Here is a 24,643-nt window from a genome sequence, read left to right as displayed (position 1 = left end):
TATGGGCCGTCAGGATACGGCTCAGTGCAACATACTCAATGTCCGGCACTGTGCTTACAAATGCCAATGGAACTCGGTGAATAGCTACGTTATTTGTTATTTCAATTTAATTGTGATACAGTTCAATATGGAACATCATGAAATTTTTATCTTTAAACTGGCCTTCGACAGAAATGGTTATACATAAAAGAGATATGCATCGTACAAAATCTTCACTGGAACCAGCAAGCCACAGTCAAGATTGGGCGAACAAGAACTTCAGATATAAGTATCAAAAGAGAAGTACACCAAAGTTGCATAATACTGAACTAACTGTAAAAGTAAATGGAGTCGTAATAAACAATATTAGATATGCAGATGATACCCTAATGATGAGACACCATTGAAGGTCTTCAAGGACTGCTGAGTAGAATTCATCTCAGTGGATTAAGATATCTTCTAAACATCAATACCACAATAACCAAGTTCATGATATTTACCAGAAGCAACCATGGAGGTGTCTCCGTTTCATTAAATAATCAAATCATTGAACGAGTCAGTCAGTTTGCATATCTTGGGAGCACCATAATAGACAATCTAGACCCTGGAAAAGAGATCAGATGCCGTATTTAGATTTCCAGCTCATCTTTTCCAAAACATGTCATTCTTTTGGGATGATAATCTAAACCTCAAACTCGGACAAAAGCTGTTGAGATGTTACGTCTGGTCAACACTTCTTTATAGAGTAGAGACCTGGACTATCAAAGCTTCCTTCATGAACAGATTAAAGGCCTTTGAAATGTGGTTACATAGGAGATTGCTCAGAATAGCCTGGACAGATTTTGTAACAAATATGTGTTACAAAGAGCTAGAGCTGAGTGTGAGCTGGCAAACATCATCAAAGCCAAGAAAACTGCTCTTTTAGGCCATTTTCTATTATGAGGTAGAAAGTATGGGCTTCTACACCTCATATTACAAGGAAAGATAGAAGGCAAGTGAGGAGCTGGTAGACCACCGATATCATGGCTCCAAAACATCAAAAGACTGGACTTGATTCAACAAAACCAAACAGCTCTTCAAGTTAGCTAAAGAAAGTGGTGCTTTCCCTAAGGTGATCGCCAACATGCAGGGGTGTTTAACAGATACCCTGAGATTCCACCTATTTAATACAACTTATAATCTTATTATAGATCATGTATGTTTTATTTTTCTTAATATTAAAACACTGGACATGTTTCGTCTCATCTTTGAGACAGCCTGAGCCGTAAAATATAATACTAGACTGACCGTTGAGAATGTTCTTCTTATACATTTAACATTTGTTTTTAATCTTCCTTGTACAGTTTTTCTCTGTGGAAAAAGTCCTTCTCATTTACTAGCACCTTAAAAACTATGTTAACCAAACATACACATTTAAATCTAAAACACTTATTAAAACACACTTTGTTTGTCTTGTTAAAAACTGGAATTGGGATTATGTAAAATTCGACATATTTTTATATATATAGCCCCAAGCCCCATGGCACTACAGCCCTTGAAGGGCCTTGGCCTACCAAGCAACCGCTGCTCAGCCCGAAGGCCTGCAGATTACAAAGTGTCGTGTGGTCAGCACGACAAATCCTCTCGGCCGTCATTCTTGGCTTTCGAGACCGGGGCCGCTATCTCACCGTCAGATAGCTCCTCAATTCTAATCACGTAGGCTGAGTGGACCTTGAACCAGCCCTCAGGTCCAGGTAAAAATCCCTGACCTGGCCGGGAATCGAACCCGGGGCCTCCGGGTAAGAGGGAGGCACGCTACCCCTACACCACGGGGCCGGCTTATTTTTATATATAATTCTTTAATAATCTGCTGAATGTACAACTGATGTTTTTGTTGTAGTCTTATTGCAAGCTGTAGGGAAGAGGGGACATCTCAGAGTGTGTTGTGAACCAACACCAAGTGTACAACTACTCTACACAAGACGAGTAGCAGCGGCCAACAGGGCAGGTGAAGTTACTTAAAGTAGTCAGCTGTGTGGAGGAAGAGATAGACTTTTATGATATCTGAAGACCATACATCTACCGAGATTCTTAAATATTGGTATACCAGGTCCGTGTTGGTTTGGCATATTTGACATCCATAAAGGTATATATTTACACAAAATCCATCCCTTGTTAATCGGTGATCGTCATCTTAGTAAGTGGATCTTGTTGATAACTTTTGTACACTAGGCTTTCTTATCTATTCTAAAGCTTCGCATAGTACAATCACAGTTTTCCTGCAAGATATTTCTGCTGATACTACAAAGTTAAATGATTAAACTTTTCTCTTGTCACACATTTTTATTCTCTTGATTTCTTATTACAAATCATATTGTAATTTGTTGTTGGTATTATTTATACTTTGAAGTACTGTACATACAGGTTATTCACCTAAGATGTTACACAGAAATAGTGTCTAGACCATTAAATATACCAGCATTCTGTTTTCACATTACTAAATGATTAAACACCACTTATCAAAGTACTCGCTTAAAATGTCAAGGTCTCTGTTTAGAACTGCTTCTATCTCATTCACATTGGATTGCTGAGTAACTATCGCTAGGTCGTCTGCATAAGCAAATTAGCGTGATGTAGTGTCACGTATGTCGGCAATGAACATATTAAACAGCAATGGAGAGAGCACGAAATGCCTTGTCTGTAATGTGCTATGTATTCTCATGGGGTGATTAGTATCCGAGATATTGATAGCAACTCCATATCTTTAAGTGGAACGACAAAACTTCATACAGCTGGCTTAAAAGTTCAACTGCGTACAAGTTCAAATATGTAAGTATTTTCAAAATCGGACAATTACTTTTTGAGATATCCATAAGAACAGCATGTGGGGTTTTGCATGTCACATCAGACAGAGTGTAGTCAGGCAAGGACACATTGACACGCAAGCAGCTTCCTGGGTGTGATTCCGTCCACAGAATGGATACCAGGCATGTAAGCATATTGTACTCATGTGATGGGTTTGCAAAGTATGACAGGACAGGGAGGGTTGATGTTTTCAAAAGGCATAAAATAATTACTTTGACTTCAAATTCACATTATGAAAGCTATAATTGTCACTGGTTTGAGTGGGTAAGGACGCCAAACTTAGCGCAACCTGTTACGCATGGATTTCAAAATAAAACAAAAAACCTTTAATCTCCCTTCCCCGTTGTGTGTTTGTCAGTCATACAATAACGTTGCTCACCCAGGGTATATCACATTGTGTGTACGATAGTTTACAGTACATGCCTGGTATCCGTTCTGGGGCTGAAATCAATGACAGGAAACAGCTTGCGTGCCAATACGTCCTTGGCCAACCGCACGCTATCTGATGGGGCACGCAAAAGCCCAAATGCTGTTTTTATTGATCTCAAAAAGTATATGACTGATTTTAAAAATACTTACATATTTGAACGTGCACGCTGTTGAACTTTTAGGCAAGCCATATACATTCGTGCCATTCCATTTAAAAATATGGAGTTAGTATCAAAATCTCGGTTATTAATCACCCCATGGGAATAAGTAGCACATTATTTTACAAGCCCCTTGGTATTGTTTATGAATATGAAGACAGAATACCAATATCTTTAATGGTTTACACATTATTTCCATGAATAATCTTGTATATTCTCCATGTATTTGAAACCACAGTGCACAATATTTTATCGTAAGCATCATATTGTTATTAATTTCTGTTGCAGGAAGTCAGCTCTTAGTGGCGTAACGTCAGGTGCAATTGCACAATTTTTTGCTAGTCCAACTGACCTTGTGAAAGTACAAATTCAAATGGAAGGCAAGAGAAGATTACTGGGGAAGGCACCACGGTAATAACTCAGCAGTAATTTGTAGGAGAAATGGCTAGTAAAGTAGTTGTATAATTTGTGTAGTGTGTGTTATGATTCAAGGCATGTACAGTAAATATGATACATTTCACCCATAGAATTTCAAGTTGTATTATTCTGGCACTCTAACTAATGACTTTGGTGCTGCCAATCCATGTGGGAATAATGGGAAATGGCTCAGCATAAATCATCAGCCCCAGCACAAATCCTAGCCTCTCCATTGTTTCTTGTCATTCTGTCAGCTTTCTTTCAACACTGTTCAGTCTTCTGTTTTCTCAACACAGTCCTTCACTCCCTTCAGCCTTCTGTCTCTATGTCTTCCCCTCGGTTTCTTGTCACCCACTTCCATTTTGTGCATTCTTCTGGGTTCCTTGAGTCCTCCATTTGTTTGATATTGTAGTTGACATTTCTTCAACCTGTCTTGTAATGGTTCCTCGTTCAGTACTTGCCTCACCTTCTCATTTCTCACATGGCCTCTTTTTGTAACTCTTATTCTTTTCCTCACGAATTTAATTTGACAGCAGGAATCTGAGGTCAAGTCAGTACCTGGAATTGATGATGTACCCTGAGAATTGCTGACTGCCCTAAGAAAAGTTAACACAGCAAAGTTAGTCCTTGTAATATGTAAGATGTATGAAACAAAAATACTATTCAGTTAAAAAAAAAAAAAAAGAATATTATTATCTTTTACCGAAAAGAGGCAGGTGTTGTACAAGTGCGATAACTACTGCCTTGTTAGTGTTGCATGCATATAAAATGTTAATATGAATTCTGTTCAGAAGAATGGAAGACATATGAAGCTGAATTTGGAGAAGATCATTATAGCTTCCAGAGAAATACAGGAACATACAAAGCAATGTATCTAATCTCAGAAAACAAGTAAATAGGGGTAATCTCTGGAATGTAATTTGTAGACCTGGAAAAAGCATCTGATAAAGTTGATTAGTCCAAACTTTTTATGATGAAAAAAGGTGATTAGAAACAAGCACTAATTTAAAGAACACATAATCTGTACAAACTTCACTGACAAGGCTGCTGGTTCTGCAGCGGATTTGGCCATGCGCAATACATGAATGTAATACAGGGCAATGACTGACAACTTCATCTTGTTTTAGATATTGGGAAACAATTCTGGAATTACTTGAGACCCATGTTCAACAGAATGCCTGAGGCAGCAGATAGGAATTGCCATCCAGTGTGGAAATGCTGCCAGTGTTAGGGGCATGTTTCCAGATACCACTCCATTGGATGAAATTTTCTTTCTTGTTTCTTTGACTTTTAAGACAACAGAAGAATTTGTTATGTTTCTACCTATTGAACCTTGATTTATATGTGTAGTTATGTAAATTTACAAAAGGAATGATAAGAATTGACAGATGAGAAGGAGAAACAACTTAGAAAGAATAGCGGCAGTGTTGCAGTTTGTCCTCTCACTTTTTTAATGTGTATATAGAACATGCGTAAGGAAAATCACCAAGGCATTTGAAGAGAGAATCCCAGTCCAAGGAGAGGAAATACGGATAATATTTCATTAATCTGCTGAAGTTCTGGAGAAATTGCTGAATGGTAATGATAAGTCTTTGGGAAGGAGTACAAGATGAAATTAAATAAATGCCTTGAGTAAGGCCACAACGCCACAACTTGCATCTTCCCAATCCTAACTCTTTCCTATCCTAGTGTTGTCAAATACCTGTCTATGTTAGTGTAACATCAAACTACTACAAAAAACATATTGAACAGAGTGACATTCACACAGCATTGCACAAGCGATATTCGCAAAGCATTAAGTATGTGTCAGAGTTTTGCAGAGTTTGTGGCTTATTTTTCCAACATGATATACATCATCTTATGTTCCTAGTTCATTAAAAACTGCAAGTACTGTTCTAATACACAAAGGGGGTTGATGTTCATAACGTGAAATAGAACCCAGACTTATTACAATACTTTTTGTAATCTGGCAAATTACTGAACTTGTTCTGGGCACCAGACTGCGCTCATACCTCTCTCTCAGCACAGCCAAAGAGGCTTAATATGTAACGAACATGTATAAGTGCCTCTCATGGTAATGAATATATTTGGTCAGGGATGAAAATTATTGTTGTGTCGTATTTTTGGGTATTTCTGAAGCTTTTTATTCAGTCAGACATCAGCATATATTATAGACAAACAGTCTGTAATTCCATGCATCCTCTACAATTTTATTATAGCTTTATTAACTGATAATATATGGAAACACATCTCTTAAAAACTAAACCAATTCATGTAAGTAGAGGCATTTCTAGGCAGTACTTTATTCTGAGCATTGTTTAACTTGGCTCTTGATCACATATTAAAATTCTTAATCAGCACCATCATCGGTTTGCCCTTCAAGCGAGCTGGGTAGGGTGAAAATTCGTAATAGAGCATGATATCTACCAACATTCTGCACACACTCACTAGCAGATAACTGCAGTACTTTTGCTTTTATGGATGATAAATTTAGAAAATGTGCATCAGCATTAGTCGTTATACAATTTTTATAGTGCATGCTTCATAAAACGAATAGTCAGAAAACATTTGTCGTATCTAGGTGCACATTGTGTTTTCACATAAACAAAAGCTGATCATGTATGTCTGTTTGGAGATGTTGATCTTGAGATTTTCAGGTAAGCTATGCCCCTTAACCTTTAAGTTTTCCAGTCTGTCGAAGATAAAGAAAGCACAAGAAAATACCTGGGAGAGAAATTATGTTTATGAATAACATAATACGAAGGGATTTCGATATATAATGCAACGCTTCTTTTTCCTAAAAGCAGGTTGGTTTTATTGAGGATTCAAATACAATACCCTATTTTTCAACATAATCTCCGTTCAATTCTACGGCCTTACACCACCATAATGTGAGGGCCTGTATGCCTGCATGGTACCACTCGACTGGTCAGTATCGGAGCCAGTGTCATGCTGCATCAATAACTTTCCCATCATCCATGTAGTGCTTCCCATGGAGTGCATCCTTCATTGGGCCAAACAGATGGAAGTCAGAAGGCGTGAGATCCGGGCTGTAGGCTGGATGAGGAAGAACAATCCACTGAAGTTTTGTGAGCTCATGTCTGGTGCACAGACTTGTGTGAGGTCTTGTGTTGTCGTGGAGAAGGAGTAGTTTGTTTGCATTTTTGTGGCTATGAACACGCTGAAGTCATTTCTTCAATTTCCTTAGAGTAGCACAATACACTTCAGAGTTGATCGTTTCACCACAAGGGAGGACATCGAACAGAATAACCCCTCAGAGTCCCAGAAAACTGTAGCCATGACTTTACCAGCTGAGGGTACGGTTTTGAACTTTTTCTTCGTGGGAGATTTGGTGTGGCGCTACTCCATGGATTGTTCCATGTTTTGTTTCCAGTTTGAAATGATGAATCCATATTTCATCACCTGTGCCAATGTTTGACAAAAAATTGTCACCGTCAGCCTCATAACAAGCAAGCAGATCTGCACAGATGTTTCTTTTTTGCTCTGTATGGTCTTCCATTAGGTGTTGAGGAACCCAACAGGAACAAAGCTTTGAATACTCCCAACTGGTGAATAAGTGTGTCAACACTACCAACAGAGGCGATGAGTTCAGCAGTGTCAGGAGTGGGGTGTGATCTGTCAATCACCTTGAATAAGGGAGTCCGCACGTTCCAACTTTAAAGGCATCACAGCAGTGAGCGGCCAGCCGGTATGTGGGAGATCAGACAAGTTTGCTCGACCTTGTTGTGATGGTGAAACAAGTCTCGCCCAATGACTCACCATGCTTTTGTCCACTGCCAGGTTTCCATTGACATTCTGCAAGCACCTATGAATATCTCTGATGCCCTGGCTTTCCACCAAAAGAAACTCAGTAATTGCTGTCTGTTTGGTACACACCTCTGTTACAGTCGCCATTTTGAAGGCTAGTTATAACGCAGCCACTTATCGGAAATTAATGAAACTCTACGAGACGAAGCAGGAATATTCAAAGATGTTCCAAACAAAATTACCCATTTTTAAAACCAAAATTGGTCAAGGGATAAAATGTGCTGCATTATATACTGAACGCCCCTCATATATTATCTACCAGCAATTGCCATCTGTAGACCAGTACTCACAATTACTCCTGGACCAAGCATGTTCGCCGTGCGGTTAAGGGCGCGCAGCTCTGATCTTGCATTCAGAAGATTAGTGGGTTCGAACCCCACTCTCGGCAGCCCTGCAGATTGTTTTCTGTGGTTTCCCATTTTCACACCAGGCTAATACTGGAGCTGAACCTTAATTACGGCCAGTTCTAGCCCTTTCCTATCCCATTATCGCCATAAGATCTATCAATACCAGTGCAACTTGAAACCAATTGTAAAAAAAAAATACTCATGGAGCTCCAAACAAAGAAAAACAAAATTCCAATCAGTTCTATTCTACTGCCATGATGTCATCAGAATGGAAAGGCCCATATTTCAAACTGCAGCGTATGGTGACGTGTATTGCAGTACATGGTTTTCACCATAAAATCTATATGGTAAAAATGTACCACTCTGCAGGTCCTGAATGTGTTTGTGAGCTGTGTCAAAGACAATGTGCACCAAGAGAACAATATCTCTGACAGAGTTCTGCAGTGACTGAAACTTCCATACACAGTGTGTACATTTTTCATATTATAAAGTGCCTGTAAAAGAAAACTAAACATTATATTAGCAACAGAATGATATGTTTCATTCCTAATACATGAGATGAAAATGCAGAGAATTGAGCAATATATTGTTGTGATTTTGAGTCCTCTTGAAAATGTGTTTGTGAATCAATCGGTTCTCTGGAAGATTTTACTTTCATTCTTTATGCATGCGCTTCTTAAGTACTAGATTTCATTATTTGTCCTGTGGTTTACCTGTTTCTTCCTTTCCTGTTATACAGAGTAGGCCAGAAATCATGATAGGAAATGTTTAATATTATTGTATTGAAACAAGAAGCAACATGAAAGGCAAGCTATTGTATTTAACAGAAAAAAATATATATGCAAGAACGGAATAAGACAGAAAATGCCTTTACATATTTCAAACTCTCTCGGTATTCTGACCATCATTCTTGGCGCAGGGTTGGATTCGCTGTTATGTGTGTCGGCTTTCTCGGTGCTGCATTTCAGGAGTGATCATTCTCAGGGCACGGGTAATCTTTTCTTTCAGCTCTTCAACGGAAGTCATACATTGCGGAAATTTTTTTCTTTGAGAGGAACCTTAGCCAATTATCGCACATTGTTAAGTTTGGGCTTCTGGGCGGCCATATAAGAGGCCCTCCGTGTCCAATCCATAACGGAAACTGGTTGTTCAACCAGTCTCAAACAGGAATCCAGTAGTGACCAGGGGCACCACCCCGTTGCATAACTACATAGTTCAGCAGGCCAGCTTTGTCGTGTTCAGGTAACAGCCAGTGAAATAACATCTGGTGGTACGATTCCCCTGTCACAGACCCTTTGAAGAAATACGGCCTGATGATAAAGTCACTGGTTACACATGCCCATAGCATAACATGAAGAGGGTGTTGCTTAATTTCTTCACAATTATGAGGGGAGTTTTTTTTGCCCAGATATAAACATTTCAAGACTGTAAGTTAAGATGCATAGCACATTCATCTCTCGTCATCAACCTTACGACGAGCCGCAAATGTTGAAAAAGCTGCAAGTAACTGTTCGCACGAATCACGTCATGTATTCATGTTGTGATAACTTAATTCATTGATGCTGCCAGATCGAAATGAACAGCAACCAACGATGCATGGAGATTCTGGGAATATCCATTTCTGCCGAATGCTTCCTAATCAATTTTGCTGGTGAATGAAACGATGCATTTAAGTGTTCAATGACATCATTATTGTTGTCGTCTTTCTTGGGTCTTTCAATGAGTGGTGCATCTAACACAGGCCCAGTTGCAAAGGTCTTTCTTTCCAGTTTCCAGAGATTATCCTCCATTGGGGCTCTTTATTGAAGCAATTAAAAATGTTTTCCCTAATTTCATCATATGTCTTACCCTTTCGTTTCTCTTCATGCACCCATATGCTAAGATGATGATGATCTTCAATTGTGAATATGCTTGTATCCATTATTATAACACAAATGTTTACAACAGTATCACCTTAGTAGCAGTCGCCAGAACCACAAGCCGAACAGAACACAATCACGTGCCGTATTTTCATGGAGTGATGCATAGCAATTATTGCCTGCATTGTTGTAATTTGAGTGACCTATACCAAAAATAAGGTCTCCTATATTTTCATAAATACATAGGCCTGTTTATTTCTACAATGGTTTACATCATTTTACAGCTTGAACATTTAGCTATTTTTCTACATAATCACCATTTTGGTCGATGCATTTTTGTAGACGCTGTGACAGTCTTTGTATGCCCATGTCATACCAGCTCGCCACCATGCTGTGCAGGGAGTTGTGAACCTCATCTTTCACCTCGTCATCGGTGCTGAATCGCTTTCCAGCCAAATGTTTTTTCAGCTTCGGGAACAAGTGATAGTCACTGGGCGCTAAGTCGGGACTATAGGGTGGGTGGGTAATGCTCCACTGAAACTGTTGCAGGAGAGCAATGGTTTGCCAGGCGACGTGCGGGCGAGCGTTGTCATGAAGAATGTTTACGCCCTTGCTCAACATTCCTCTTCTCCAGTTCTGAATTGCCCGTGTGAGTTTTTTCAGGGTCTCTCAGTACCTGTCGGCGTTAATTGTGGTCCCAGCGGGCATAAAGTCGACCAACAATACCCCTTTTCGATCCTGAAATACAGTTGTGATGACTTTACCGTCAGACTGTGTTTGCTTGAATTTCCGCGGCTTTGGTGAAGAGGGATGCCGCCACTGGCATGATTGTTGCTTGGTCAGGTGTAAAGTGGAACGCCCAGGTTTCGTCAGCCATGACAATTGAGTCCAAACAGTTGTCCTCTTCGGCTGCAAAGCATTGAAGAAATGCGCGGGAAGAATCAACTCATTGCCTCATGTGGTCTTCAGTCAGCATGCGCCGTACCCATCTTGCCCACACCTTCCAGTATTTAAGCTTTTCCGTTAAAATTCTGTGAGCAGCGCTTCGGAAACCTCAGGAACCGAAGTGAAGAGATCATCCAGGGTGATCCGCCGATCTTCACGCACGATTTATTCAACCTTCACGACTGTTTCAATGGAAATTGATGGCCTCCCGCTCCTTTGTTCATCGTGAATTTCAGTCTGACCGGCTGCAAACTCTGTACACCACTTATGAACATTTTTGATATCCATGCACCACTTACCGTACACTTCCATCAATTGGCGATGGATTTCAATCAGTTCAGTACCTTTTGCGCTCAAAAACCAAATAACTGCGCGCACTTCGCACTTGGCGGGAGCTCCATTCTCAATGGCTGCCAAGCCAAGACAGTGCCTTAGTGTGGCGTACGCATGTTTATATGCGAGTGTGGGAAACATTCCTTACAATATTGTGACCAACAGCCACATGAACAGAGTTCTGTATTAATATTAAAAAAATAGGGAGCCCATCATCATAATCATCATCATCAATGTCCCACTCCAATCACCCGGACCGTATTTTTGGGATTACCCTCGTACTATAGGAAGGGATGAACATCATTCTCAACCCAGAACACATTTCCAGATCAATGTAACTGCAAAACTGTATGTTAAGTTACTTGAAATACTTTCCAATCATGACTTCTGGCCCACCCTGTACATTATAATATTATTTTCCTGCTGTAGATTGTGATCGTGGCTTGTTATATCTGGTGAATAAGGTCAATAACTGTGATGTAAGTTCATGTTAATATAGGTAGTTTAGAACTCTGATTGTGATGCATTTCATGTGAGACTAATTTCCCAGAGTGCATGGCACATGGCATGCATTCCAGAAGATCTTGGCTGAAGGCGGTATAAGAGGACTATGGAAGGGTTCCATTCCTAATGTACAGAGAGCAGCACTAGTCAATTTGGGGGACCTAACTACTTACGATTCTGCAAAGAGGTTCATCCTGTCTCACACAACATTACCAGATAGCCACTTGACGCACATAATGGCCAGGTAAAGAAAACTTTGCTGTTTTTTTAAAACCAGATATTTGATTTAACAGCTTTCATTGAAGAAATTTGGTTCTGTGTATACCATATTTTTAAGATAAATTTTTCTACCCAAGATATCCTACCTGAAAGTTCCCTGTGCCTTATGGTCTGAAGGTCTGTAGGTATTTGCCATTGAATACACACAAATGTAGTTATTTTAATAACATGGTCTTGAATAAGCTACCTAATGTTAAATAGCAGTAGGGAAACTGACCAGTAAAGAAGGTAAGGGAGAATGGAATGTTTTGTTATCTCAGCTATGTTGTTGGGTCACAGAAGTGAACAGTGCTGTAATCTGTTTCAAAAAGTTACACAGTGTTACAGAGATTTTTGTATTGTGTAGCATTTAAATTAAATTAGAAGTTATAAAATATAATGACTTTAGCACAACAGAAGGACGCTTTTGGACCATCCCCTACAGAAGAAATGAAAACAAGAGAATCAGCTGTTAGGTCTAGGGAAGTGAAAATTCAGACAACAGTGTTATAAACGACTGTGAATATACTGTTCTGAGGACTAAAAATGAGTTGCCGTGATTTCATTGTAAAATGAGATATTTTCTGCCTGTGTTTAATATGTAATGTTTATTGTTAACATTTTGGTTGAGAAATATGTATAAATAATTTTTCCTTAAATTTCCATCCTTAAAACAAGATGTGGCTTATGGTTTAGAGTGTAGTATAGTCTGAAAAATATGGTAGTGATCTGTAGAATAAGGAAAACTTAGAAAAGATGGACAAAAATGCACTACCAACATGCTTAACAAAATATGTTTTTTCTATTTTTTTAATTTTACTTTTTTCCTATCTTTATCTGAGTGTTCTGAAATTAAGTGGAAATTTGTGTCTGTACTTCTGTTTCTTATTTTGTAGTTATCTTATGTGGATATTTATTCTGAAATGAATTAACATTATCTAGAGCCAGGTGGTTATAATTTGTAGATATTCTAGAAATATGCTGCATAAGACCGATTAGTTATGTTGAATATCACCCCCATGGAATGTCCTCATCTTTGTTTCACTAACAAACTTCAATTATTTAATTACCATCTCTGCAGAATTTAACTTAGTCTATTTATTGGACAATCATAGAAATACTCTTTTATTATTATTTTTATAAATGAGGATAAAACTAAATCGTATTATGCTGATCCCACAAAGTTATTTCCAGGGTAGCTGAGTCACTTCCATTTGTTCCATTTCATGCATTACTACTAGTTCAGTAAAAGCCCACCGATATAGCGTAACTATTAGCACTATTAGCTGCCATCCTGCAGTACATGATCATTGGTACAAGATATGTTTTCTACAGTGTGAGATTGGAAGCTCGGGGAAATGTGTCATCCCAAAGTAGTTGATAAGCAAAATGGTAGAATGTTAATGCAGCTTATATCCCGTTGCCTATTTCTTGGTTTATGGTATTGTCAGCAAAAACAAAGCTCCCTAATTATTAGAAGTTTTTAATAATATGTACTGCATTTTGCACTCACAGCTAGACTCCTTAAGGATTTGGACTAGTCACGTAGCTAACGGTTTTAATTCGATTGATGATCATTACCATTCTTTCAAATTCTTCTTGCCCAAGATCTAACGACCAAAATATTATATGTACTCAAGTTTGAGGGTTGTTTATGATAACCAGTAGTCCTACAGAAAATCCAATAACACAGTCACTTTCCTCATTTCATTTCACATTAGGTCATGTAGATTTAGAAATTTTAATTTACGTTTTAATATTTTTTATTGCAGGTGGAACGCAAAAAGTGCCCATTTTTAAACGTGTTTCAACCATGTGTCAACTTTAAGACATCGTTTCTCAAAAACGCGTCATCTGACCAAATCCAAATTTTAACACAATATACATTGGGATATTTTGTACATTATTAAATTTCAGAATTTAATTTTTCCAAGGAAAAAGTTATCAGTTTTTTTAAGGTAACTTGTCTCAGCTCGGGGTGGTTGGAAAATTGCGTCCTTGGTCACATTGTCATCTTTATATATCTGATGGTTATGTTGTATGACTTTGAAATACATAAATTATGTAATTTTTTTATATCGGTTTGTATTAGGTAGAATGGCATGGATCATTTTCTGGCCGGTGCTGGGAAAGCCATGTGATGTTGTTGCGATAGCAGGGCGATTGTGCATAGACCAAGTTCTGAACCTTACTCAGTACATTGAGGATGGATTTCAGAAGGGCCTTGTAACTGAAGACTTTGTGTCAACCTGATTGCTTCTTACAATATGATCAACCACTGACTTCTCATGCACAAGCTGTTTAAAATGACAGAAAGCTTCAAACTTACAAAAATTATTCAATGCTTGTTATTGAACAGAAGATTCAAAGTGACACTTCATGGTAAAGAAAGTTGTTGGAGAATCCAGAAAAATGGTTTCCCAGTGTCCTTGCACCAGTTCTCTTCAATATTTACACTTATTATTATTATTATTATTATTATTATTATTATTATTATTATTATTATTATTATTATTATTATTATTATTATTATTATTATTATTATTATTATCAAATACATTGCAATTGTGAAATATTCCAGTGGCATTGATCACTTACAGTAGTACGATAATGAAGTTAAAACGTAATTATGCAGTAACAACAACAACAACAACAGCAACAAGAGTACAACAAGCAATTCCATGGAAAGAAAATATTACAAGAAATACTACTAGTTTAACATTCTAAATCCAGCATCATCATGTACAAATTCACACACAACTTAAGTATTTCCAGTTCTTAACACTACAGCTTAAAATTACAACACTGTCATGTACAAATTCACCTTGAGTATTTCAACGTTTTGCACTATGACTTACAGTACATTGAGCGGTCCAATTACTAACTGTTATCTTAGCATTGTAAATACAGCACGTTCATATACAAATTCACACATACCTTAAATAATTCAGATGTCTTAATACTGCAGTTTACAGTGGGTTGAGCATTGAATTGAAATATGACACCATCACATATAAATTTACACACAATTTACAGAAGGCTGAAATCTATTCTTGAAGCATCTTACATTTTTGGGAGAAGGCTCTAAGACAGCTGCAGGTAATGCATTCCAGTCATCAATTCCCCGATTTACAAACAAATATTTACCATAGTTCTCTGTGATCTACCTTTTACTTTATGTGGATGATCTGTCCTACTTATGTAACAAGGCTTTTCTAGTCGACTGTTCAACTCCCCAAGCTGGCTTATTCGTGTAGGCATTATACATAACACATAAACCGTGTTCGTTTCCTTCTAGTCCCCAGTGTCTCCCATCCAAGTTTTTCTATCATACTTGTCACACTGCTACTAATGATCAACCTATTGGACTGAATACCAAGCATTTCCTATTTGCTGACGATCTTTGTGTTGGACCTCAATCCCGATCATTTTGAAAAGTAGAATCCAGGCTGCAGAACTGCCTCAATGAAATTATTATCCATGTATTACAGGGACAACTGTCATATAACTCAAATTCTAAGAAATCACAGAGTACACTTTTCCATGAACATAATCGTGCTGAAAATCACAATTTTACCATCAGTTGGGAAGGAAGGCAACTTGAATTCACCCCCTATTTTCAAATACCTTGGAGTTCAGCTTGATCTGTCTCGTAGCACTTTAAGAGAACATTGTCGTTCTGTCCGTATGAAGGTCAGAGTCAGGAATAGTTTACCATGAATGCTAATAGGGTCATGCTAGGGAGCACATCCAGCAACTGTACGAACTACTCTACATCTGAGTATACTTGTCCTGTGAAGATCAACACTGTACGTTCCAACAAAGTAGATATTGATTTGAACGATATGTGCCGTGCAATTTCTGGCTGTCTCAAACCAACAAACGTTGAAAAGTTATACCACACTTGTGGCATAGCTCCACCTTCATTCCGATGGCAAATAGCAGCTGAATTTGAGAAACTCGAACAGAGATAGACAACAATTATTCTCTCTGTGGCCATGGAATGGTACAACAGCATGTCAGGTTCATAGAGTAGTTTCATTAATAACACCAGGGTAGCAACTATCGGACTGGAATCTGCCAACAGAAGGAACTCCAGCACATAGTTTGCAACCTTGGCCTGTTTGGGAGACCCTTAATAGGATAAAAAGTGGAATGCCTAGAACCAAGGCTACACTCTAAAGATGGGGTTACACACAGAATGCTGATTGTGATTGTGATGCATTTTAAGATCTTGAGCATCTCAGCAACAACACGAACTACTACTTCACTGATGGCTGGAAAACCTACTTCCTCCTCCTCATGACCTTGTTCCAATTCCTCTTCATATCTTCCACTCTGTTTCCTCTTCCTTTCTTTCCGTTTCCTCCCACTTCTCTGTAATACTTCCCTGTTCCCCATCTTCCCTCTTCTGTTCTACCAGCAGTGACTCATACTGATTCCTCACCAAGACTTCTTTGGAACTCTGACCCTGACTAGACCCCTTAGCCCTCAGTTTCCTTCCCTTTAAAACATAAGCCCACCTGTCTTTCATAACTTCTCCTTTTGCTTCCCTACGCTCTGTTTGTACCCTGTACATTGTTTGAGAAAGAACTCCAGCAGATCGAACAAGTCAACAATGTAAAAATAATTATATTTTAACAAACAAGATAACATCCCATATTTATTCCAGCCAAGAGAGCTTTAGAGGAGAAGATTCAAGCTAATAATGTACAATAATTAATTTAAGTAGGAAAACATTTGTAATTTTTTGTTGTTGTTTTTTCTTCATATTACTGAAAATTTCTTAGCTGGTTTTAAAAATGTAGAGGTGAAATAATATTTTACATCAATAGATAACAAAGTCTCAGCTGAGGGCTACCTGTATCTGTTTAAAAAGACCAAAAGGGGGAAACTTTTTTTAATATCTGTTCAAAAAGTTTGGTTTTCAAAATTACCTGATTTTTACTTTAATATTTGTCTTTAAAATGCTTTCGTCAGGCAAAGTAATAATTTGCCTTGAATATAATCTAATGTACAGTTATATGTATTTAAAAGACTGTTAATATTTAGTTATGGCATTGTAGATTTGTTTTTTTCAGTTCTTGTGCTGGTTTAGTTGCTGCAACAATGGGAACGCCAGCTGATGTAGTCAAAACACGAATTATGAACCAGCCTACTGATACCCAAGGGCGGTATGTTCTTTTATCCAATTTTTTTTTCATTTTTTCATTTGTATTTTTCTTATTTCCATGGTTTCTTCAATCTTATGTTACTGTAAGTAATATAATGCTATAAATTGATATAATCTTCTCTTTTGAAAACAAGTACATTTACAGGAATGTTTTGAAAAGTTTTACTTCTTATGATATAATTTTAATAATATGTTAGTTACTGACATGAACATATTAATGAAGTTAAAAATCTTCTCCCAATTAATATTTTGTGGAAGTGTATTCAAAATTAAATCATATAAGTGTTTTGGCCTCCTTGTGGGCTACTTCATTTTTAGATTCTTTTTATCAGTGTTTCAACAGGTTTACTAAAATTTTCATTGGGCCGATGACCTTCGATGTTAGGCCCGTTAAAACACCAAGCATCATCAAGTAGAATTTTCATTTCAAATATGAACAATTCACTGTCAGTATAAGGAGTAATCATAAATAACTTAAAATTATTAAAGTAATTTCACACTGCCTAAACAAATTATTTGCGTGGCATAATGAATGCCAACAACAGTTTTGAATCAAGTTTGCACATAAACACTTAATATCTGCACTTAAGTACTGGTACTATGTCTTGATTCTGGACCATGATGATCAAACTGCTGAGTGTCACTCAAGAGTCCCTTTGGTAGATGATTGGTAGTAGGAGGCAATTTATTCTAACTGAAACAGGCCCTTAGAATTTACAAGTTAATGTATATAAGTTAGTACTATTTGTATATGTTTCAGCTGATTACTGATTTGCCACCTTCTGCATTTCATTCTATTATTTTTCTATTTGAATATTTTGTTGATGATAATGACCTATAAAATATTTTTAATTTAATGTTTATTCTCTTCTTTCAGTGGTTTGCTGTACAAATCATCTGTTGACTGTTTATTGAAGACTGTTGAAAATGAAGGCATATTTGCCCTATACAAAGGATTTTTACCCGTGTGGATCCGAATGGCTCCATGGTCTCTTACCTTCTGGTTGTCATTTGAACAAATTAGACATACTTTGGGTGCCACAGGCTTTTAAACTACTCATCCAAAACTGAGTGCAGCTGTGTATTGATGTAGTAACAAATTAGAACTTGAAATTGTAGAACAAGATAGATGTAGTTAGGAAACTTTAGCTCTCTCTATAGCTAGCCAGGTAAATGCGAGGCAGGCAGGCAGACATGTTGACTCCTATTTTTAGCTCAAAACCCCTACTTTTATGTTTTATTATAATTCTTTGGCTGGGTGATTCAAGGAAACTAGAGCATCATTTCATATACTTGTCTTTTAAAAAAGAAAGGAATGGAAAACTGATTTACTTGTATCTTGTTTTTCTGGTTCTGATCACACTTTCAGGACCATTATTACATCAATAATAACCTACTTGTACCTGCATTTTCTAGTTGGTAAATGGGCTGAGTGCTGACAACTGAGTTGGTGTAATTAAGTATAAGAGATGACAAAGATAATAATAATAATAATAATATTTGTTTTACGTCCCACTAACTACTCTTTTACAGTTTTCGGAGACGCCGAGATGCCGGAATTTAGTTCCGCAGGAGTTCTTTTACGTGCCAGTAAATCTACCGACATGAGGCTGACGTATTTGAGCACTTTCAAATACCACCGGACTGAGCCAGGATCGAACCTGCCAAGTTGGGGCCAGAAGGCCAGCGCCTTAACCGTCTGAGCCACTCAGCCCGGCAGATGACAAAGAGCCCTAGCTCATAAATAGATACATTAGATTAGAATGGGTGGTATGCATGGATCAGCAAAGGTCAGAAAAGAATTTAGTTTCTAGAAGACTGCATGCCCATTTGAAGAGACATCATATGTATCAAGCATTAAAAATCTTATTAATGGCATTGACATGAATGAAACTGTTCCTTATAAACAAACCTCATGGCGCTACAGCCGTGGTGGGGCTGGGCCTACAAATCGACTACTGCTCGGACCAAAGGCCTGCAGATCCCGAAGTGACACATGGTCAGTGCAACGAACCCTCTCTTCCGTTATTCTTGGCTTTCTAGACTGGGATCGCCATCTCACCCTAAGATAGCTCCTCGAATATAATGCTATAGACTGAGTGGACCTTGAATCAGCCCTTAGGTCCAGGTAAAAATCCCTGACCTGGCCAGGAATCGAACCCGGGTCCTTCAGGTGAGAGGCAGGCACGCTACTCCTAGATATGGGGCTGGAGAGACTGCTCCTTATAGAAAATATATTCTAATAGCCAGATAAACAAAACAAAACAAGACCTGACAGATGTAGAGTAATAATGTTATTGGTTTTACATTGCTCTAACTACTTTTACAGTTTTCGGAGATGTCGAGGTGCCAGAATTTTGTCCTGCAGAAGTTCTTGCATGTGCCAATAAATCTACTGACATGAGGCTGGCATATTTGAGCACCTTGAGATATCACCAGACTGAGCCAGGGTTGAACCTGCCAACTGGATTCAGACAGCCGTCTTAGCCCAGCCAACAGAAGTAGACGGTGGAATACAATTTTCCCATTCGTTTTCTTCTCAAAGATAGTGCGTTCGAACCCCGCTGTCGGCAGCACTGGAGTTTGTTTTTCGTGGTTTCCCATTTTCACCTTTTTTTACCTTGATTAAGGCCATGGCCGCTTCCTTCCCACTCCTAACCTTTTCCTATCCCATCGTCGCCATAAGACCTGTCTATGTCGGTGCGACGTAAAGCCACTAGCTACCATAACTAACTCTTTCCCGTTACACCATCCTCTGTATGTGGTAGTGCTTTAATCAGCATACTTATAATCATGACTTGCAAGGGAGTGATTTGTTTGAAAAATTTTTGCACTGGAGAAAGGGGTGTAAAAGAGAGAGTGAGAGTGTGGGAAGGTGGGGACTTTCACAAGTGAATAAAATGATTTAATAAAGAGTTAAATTTTAATATGAGGATTCCGTGGTTCTTATATGAATCACTTTAGGTGTCGTCAGCCTTCAAACTGCAGGATGTGTACTTAACAGCATTTAAAAAAAATACAGTTCCATACATAACTACGCTGGCATAAGTCAGAAGCTTGTGAATATCATGGACATATCACTAAGTTTCTACTGCAAATAGTGTTGTCAAGTGTATCATTATTATTTATTTGGCAGCATCCTGTGAGTAAAACGGAGATGTGCATGTGTGCTGTAGATTATTCTTTATTGAATTCTCATACAGAGTATAGAGGGGGGCATAGAGAATACTTTGTTGAGAAAGACACAGTTTGCAAACCAGCAGGATGTGTAGATGTTTCTGTTATATTTGTTCCTATATGGGGATGAAGTAAGTCAAAAATGGGGAGTGGGAAGAAAAGATGGAAGAAATATAAAGTTGAAAGGAAAACTAACCGAAATGAAATAAATAAGTACCAGTAAATAAATAATGGGTGCATATTACACAAGAAAGGGCAAGAATATCAACATGTATGAAGAAGTACTGGGAGGACCGCAAGGCTCGGACAGTTCCTACTAAGAAATTGACAAATCAAAGGGTTCATACAAGTGATCTAATGTGGTCTCAAAAGAAGAAGAGGAAGAATGGGTGCATATACATAATGAATACACAACTCATTGAATGAACTGTCTAGTAATGAGGAGGGGACAAATTTGGAAGACAGTGATGTTACTTGTTTTATTTTTCTTTAATTACAGTCAGTCTTAGAAGTTACCAGAGTGCCAGAATTTTAGTCTCAAAAAGGGTTCTATGATGTGCCAGTAAGTCTACTGATATTGATCGATCATGTTTAAGTAATTTTTTATACGAACTTGTTGGGCCTCAACTTCATGCACACAAGGTGAGCACCTATCCTCTGGGCTTTGGCTTCTGAGCAATAAAATGCAAAGCAGCTTTACAGAACTTGAATTCTAGTGATTACAACAAATATATATATATATAAACTATATTTTTAAAACCCATGGCGTGACAGCCCCAAAGGGGTGGCAGCTGCTCAGCCCGAAGGCCTGCATATTATGAGGTGTCCTGTGGTCAGCATGCATGTCCTCTCGGTCATTAATCTTGACTTTCTAGATTGGGGTCGCCATCTCACCATCAGATAATTCCTCAGTTGTAATCACAGAGGATGAGTGGACCTCGAACCAGCCCTCAGATCCAGGTAAAAATCCCTGTCCTGGCTGGGAATCGAACCAGGGGCCTCCGGGTAAGAGGCAGGCACGCTAACCCTACACCGTGGGGCCAGCATAAAAACTATATCATACTTCTAGGAATTAAGTAAAAATTACTGACCTTTTCACCTTTTCTGCTGCTTGTGTTTGGCAAAATATTATCTAAGAGTGAGTGGTGGTGAAACAGGAGTTGAGAGCAGCAGAAGAGTCCAGTCTGGCTGGTGTAAATGGGGAGCAGATTTGAGAGTCCTGTGTGTCAAGGGTATGATTACCATAAGAGTATGATTTGTCCTACTTTAAGGTATAGTTTGGAAGCAGTGTCAGTGACAAAAGCCTCTGACAGAAAGCTGGAGGTGGCAGAAATGAAAAGCTGTAATGAAGGATAGAGTCAGAAATGAAACTAGGTGGGACTGTAAAGGTGACCAGCATTAAAGACAAGATCCAGGAGTCAAGACTAAGATGGTTTGACCATATCATGAGAAGAAGAAATAACTATGTATGAAGAAGCCTCTTACATATGCCTCCTCCTGGGATTAGAAGAGGAGATGGTGGAACTTTATTGTCTCAAATCTTACAGAACTGAAGTTACTAATAATGTTATTTGCTTTACGTCTCGCTAGCTACTTTTACGGTTTTTGGAGACACTGAGGTGCCAGAATTTAGTCCCGCAGGAGTTTTTTTTACGTGCCAGTAAATATACCGACACGAGGCTGATGTATTTGAGCACCTTCAAATACCACCGGACTGAGCCAGGATCAAACCTGCCAAGTTGGGGTCAGAAGGCCAGCGCCTCAAGCCTCTGAGCCACTCAGCCCGGCGAACTGGAGTTGAAGGAGAACCTAGTGTTCAATAGAAATTAATGGAGGAGGCACTAACTACTTTTACGGTTTTTGGAGACACCGAGGTGCCAGAATTTAGTTCCACAGGAGTTTTTTTATGTGCCAGTAAATATACCGCCGCGAGGCTGATGTATTTGAGCACCTTCAAATACCACCGGACTGAGCCAGGATCAAACCTGCCAAGTTGGGGTCAGAAGGCCAGTGCCTCAACCCTCTGAGCCACTCAGCCCGGCGAACTGGAATTGAAGGTGAACCTAGTGTTCAATAGAAATGAATGGAGGAGGCAGATCCACATCGGTGACCTCACATGTTAGTGGGAGTAATCATGTTGGAGGAAGAGGAGAAGATGATGATAATGATGATGGTGATGATGATCTAAGAGTGGGAGGATTATTAATAAATGGAGAGGAGCTGTAAGAAAGGAAAAATTGCTGAAGGAAGGATAGAATTGAAAAACCTATAAATTACCACAAGAATAACTACTGTTGTTGGTTATTTGCATATTTTTATATCAACTTGAATTACTCCAGCTGAAAGTTCTAAAAAGTATATGAAGTAGGTACTTCAGATTTGATACTTTTTCGTAATAATGTCCTTTCCTTTTGTGTTCTTTTTTCAGTGAGTTATTGCATAAAATACATATTGTACTGTCAGTCCATAAGGGACTGCACACATACAACAGTTCTTTCTCTCTGATTGACAAGTCCTTTTAAAACATATTGTATATTATCTGTGTGAAATTTGCTGAAAAATAAGAGTTTCAGATAAAAAATCATTCCAGAACTAAAGCATATGACAGTAATTGTACAGTGACAGAATGAGTAAACATGTAGAAAATCATTTGGCAAATATTGAAAGAAAAAACATTGTAAAAGTAGTTTTTAATCAGACTATGTGAACATGTCCAAATATCAGTTTTAAGGCAATGCGCATTGATTAGGTATCTTTGTCTTTTCAATCTTTCCATTCCTTTCTTTAGTTTATGTCCATTGAAAGATCTTGTTGCATAAATATAATGCAAATTTAGTTACTAATGAAATTTATGTAAGCTAATTTCATCAGAGGTTTGTGGTTTAGTGTACATTGAATTAAAATGGAGTTGCCAGTTTTTCAGAGAGCTAATTTTTATCCAAGATGCCAAACTTTTAGATATTGATCAATAATTGAAATTAAACTGCTCAACTTTCATATATATTTAAGGTCTCAGGAGTAACTTTAGCCAAAAAAAATTATAAAGTCTAGAAAACAACAAACATACAAATAATGCTTGGTGCTTTCCTGGCTTCCTCGTGAGTGATGACTAGAGCAATTTAGTAAGCAGGGTTTTTAAAAAAGGACAGTGGACTTGTCCTTAACTAGTGGACCACAATTATTGTACATGCTTGAGTGTGTGTTTGTTTGAATAGTGCAAGTAAGTTTGAAAATGTTACTATTAATAGACTACTGAAAACAATAATACTTCAGATGAATCTGTTGTTGTGATGTTTAGCAGTAAAAGGTACAAACAGGGAAAGAGAAAATAATCTACTTTACAAAGTGTAACTTTGGATACAGTATGAAGGTTATTCTTCTAAAGTTTTAAGGTCTCTTCCAAACAGTTGGTTAAACTTATTTTTGTGAACTATTGTAGAAAAGTACAGATACTAAAGCATGAAAAAATTGGTTGTGAGGTGCTACAGCATGCCATTGTGCATGTTGCTGTGGTAGTTTACTCCTTGTACTGATTTGTAAGTTTTGTTATTGCCATTTAATTGTTCTGTGATGTTTATAAACTGTTGCATAAATAAATGAGCTATACAGTTCCTTCCATTTCATTTTATTGAATACTAGAGAATTGTGTAATAGTAGCAATTGAGCAATTGTGTAATAGCTTCCAAAACTGCCATTTCTTTAAGATTCTTATAACTGTGTTTAGGTCTGCTGTGTAATTTTTGGTTTAACTGCTTAACACTTTGTGCCCGAACTATTTATAAAGTGGTATAGGTCCTCTGTGCGGGCATTATTTAGACTAACAGATAAAGAACCATGTTGTAAATACTATCCTCTACAGCATACACTTTGTATTGAAAAGATGGAACCCTCACTGAAATTTCAACTTTTGTGATCTCAGTTCAATACGGAACCATAATGAAGTTTATAACTTTAAACCTCTCTTTCTAGGTATCATTCCTTGCAGGATTTCTTGCAGTACAGTGGAACCTCGATTCTCCATTTGTGGAGGGACCGTTAAAATAAAACGTACAACATGGGAAAACGGAAAATCCGGGAATGAATGAAAGCCATCAGCAGTTTGGCTAAACATCATAAAAATGAAATATGTATAATTATAATCTTACAACACTCCTAAACCAAACCAAACTACAGCCCCAACGGGCCTTTGCCTGCCAAGCGACTGCTGCTCAGCTCGAAGCCCTGCAGATTACGAGGTGGCGCATGGTCAGTGTGACGAATTCTCCTGGCCGTTATTCGTGGCTCTCTAGACCAGGGTGGCCATCTCACCATTAGATAGTTCCTCAAATAAAGGTAATCATGCAGGCTCAGTGGACCTGGAAACCAGCCATTATATCCAGGTAAAAATGCCTG

General features: G+C 38.2%; 1 protein-coding gene across 4 annotated transcripts in view; it reads left to right on the top strand.

Annotated features, from left to right (window-relative positions):
* The window catches only part of Ucp4A (Uncoupling protein 4A), a 209,134-nt gene extending 185,272 nt beyond the window's left edge, over positions 1–23,862 (top strand). For all 4 annotated transcript variants that reach the window (XM_067150474.2, XM_067150471.2, XM_067150475.2 and 1 more), the window contains exons 5-8: positions 3,699–3,821; positions 11,690–11,887; positions 16,983–17,075; positions 17,952–23,862. In XM_067150474.2, the coding sequence (XP_067006575.1) occupies positions 3,699–3,821; positions 11,690–11,887; positions 16,983–17,075; positions 17,952–18,126 (589 nt within the window). In that variant the 3' untranslated portion in view covers positions 18,127–23,862. The remainder of the gene's footprint in view (positions 1–3,698; positions 3,822–11,689; positions 11,888–16,982; positions 17,076–17,951) is intronic.
* The last annotated feature ends 781 nt before the right edge of the window (positions 23,863–24,643 follow it).

Source organism: Anabrus simplex, chromosome 6, assembly GCF_040414725.1.
Source record: "Anabrus simplex isolate iqAnaSimp1 chromosome 6, ASM4041472v1, whole genome shotgun sequence".
Lineage (NCBI taxonomy): Eukaryota > Metazoa > Arthropoda > Insecta > Orthoptera > Tettigoniidae > Anabrus > Anabrus simplex.
This window is presented reverse-complemented; position numbering and strand designations above follow the sequence as displayed.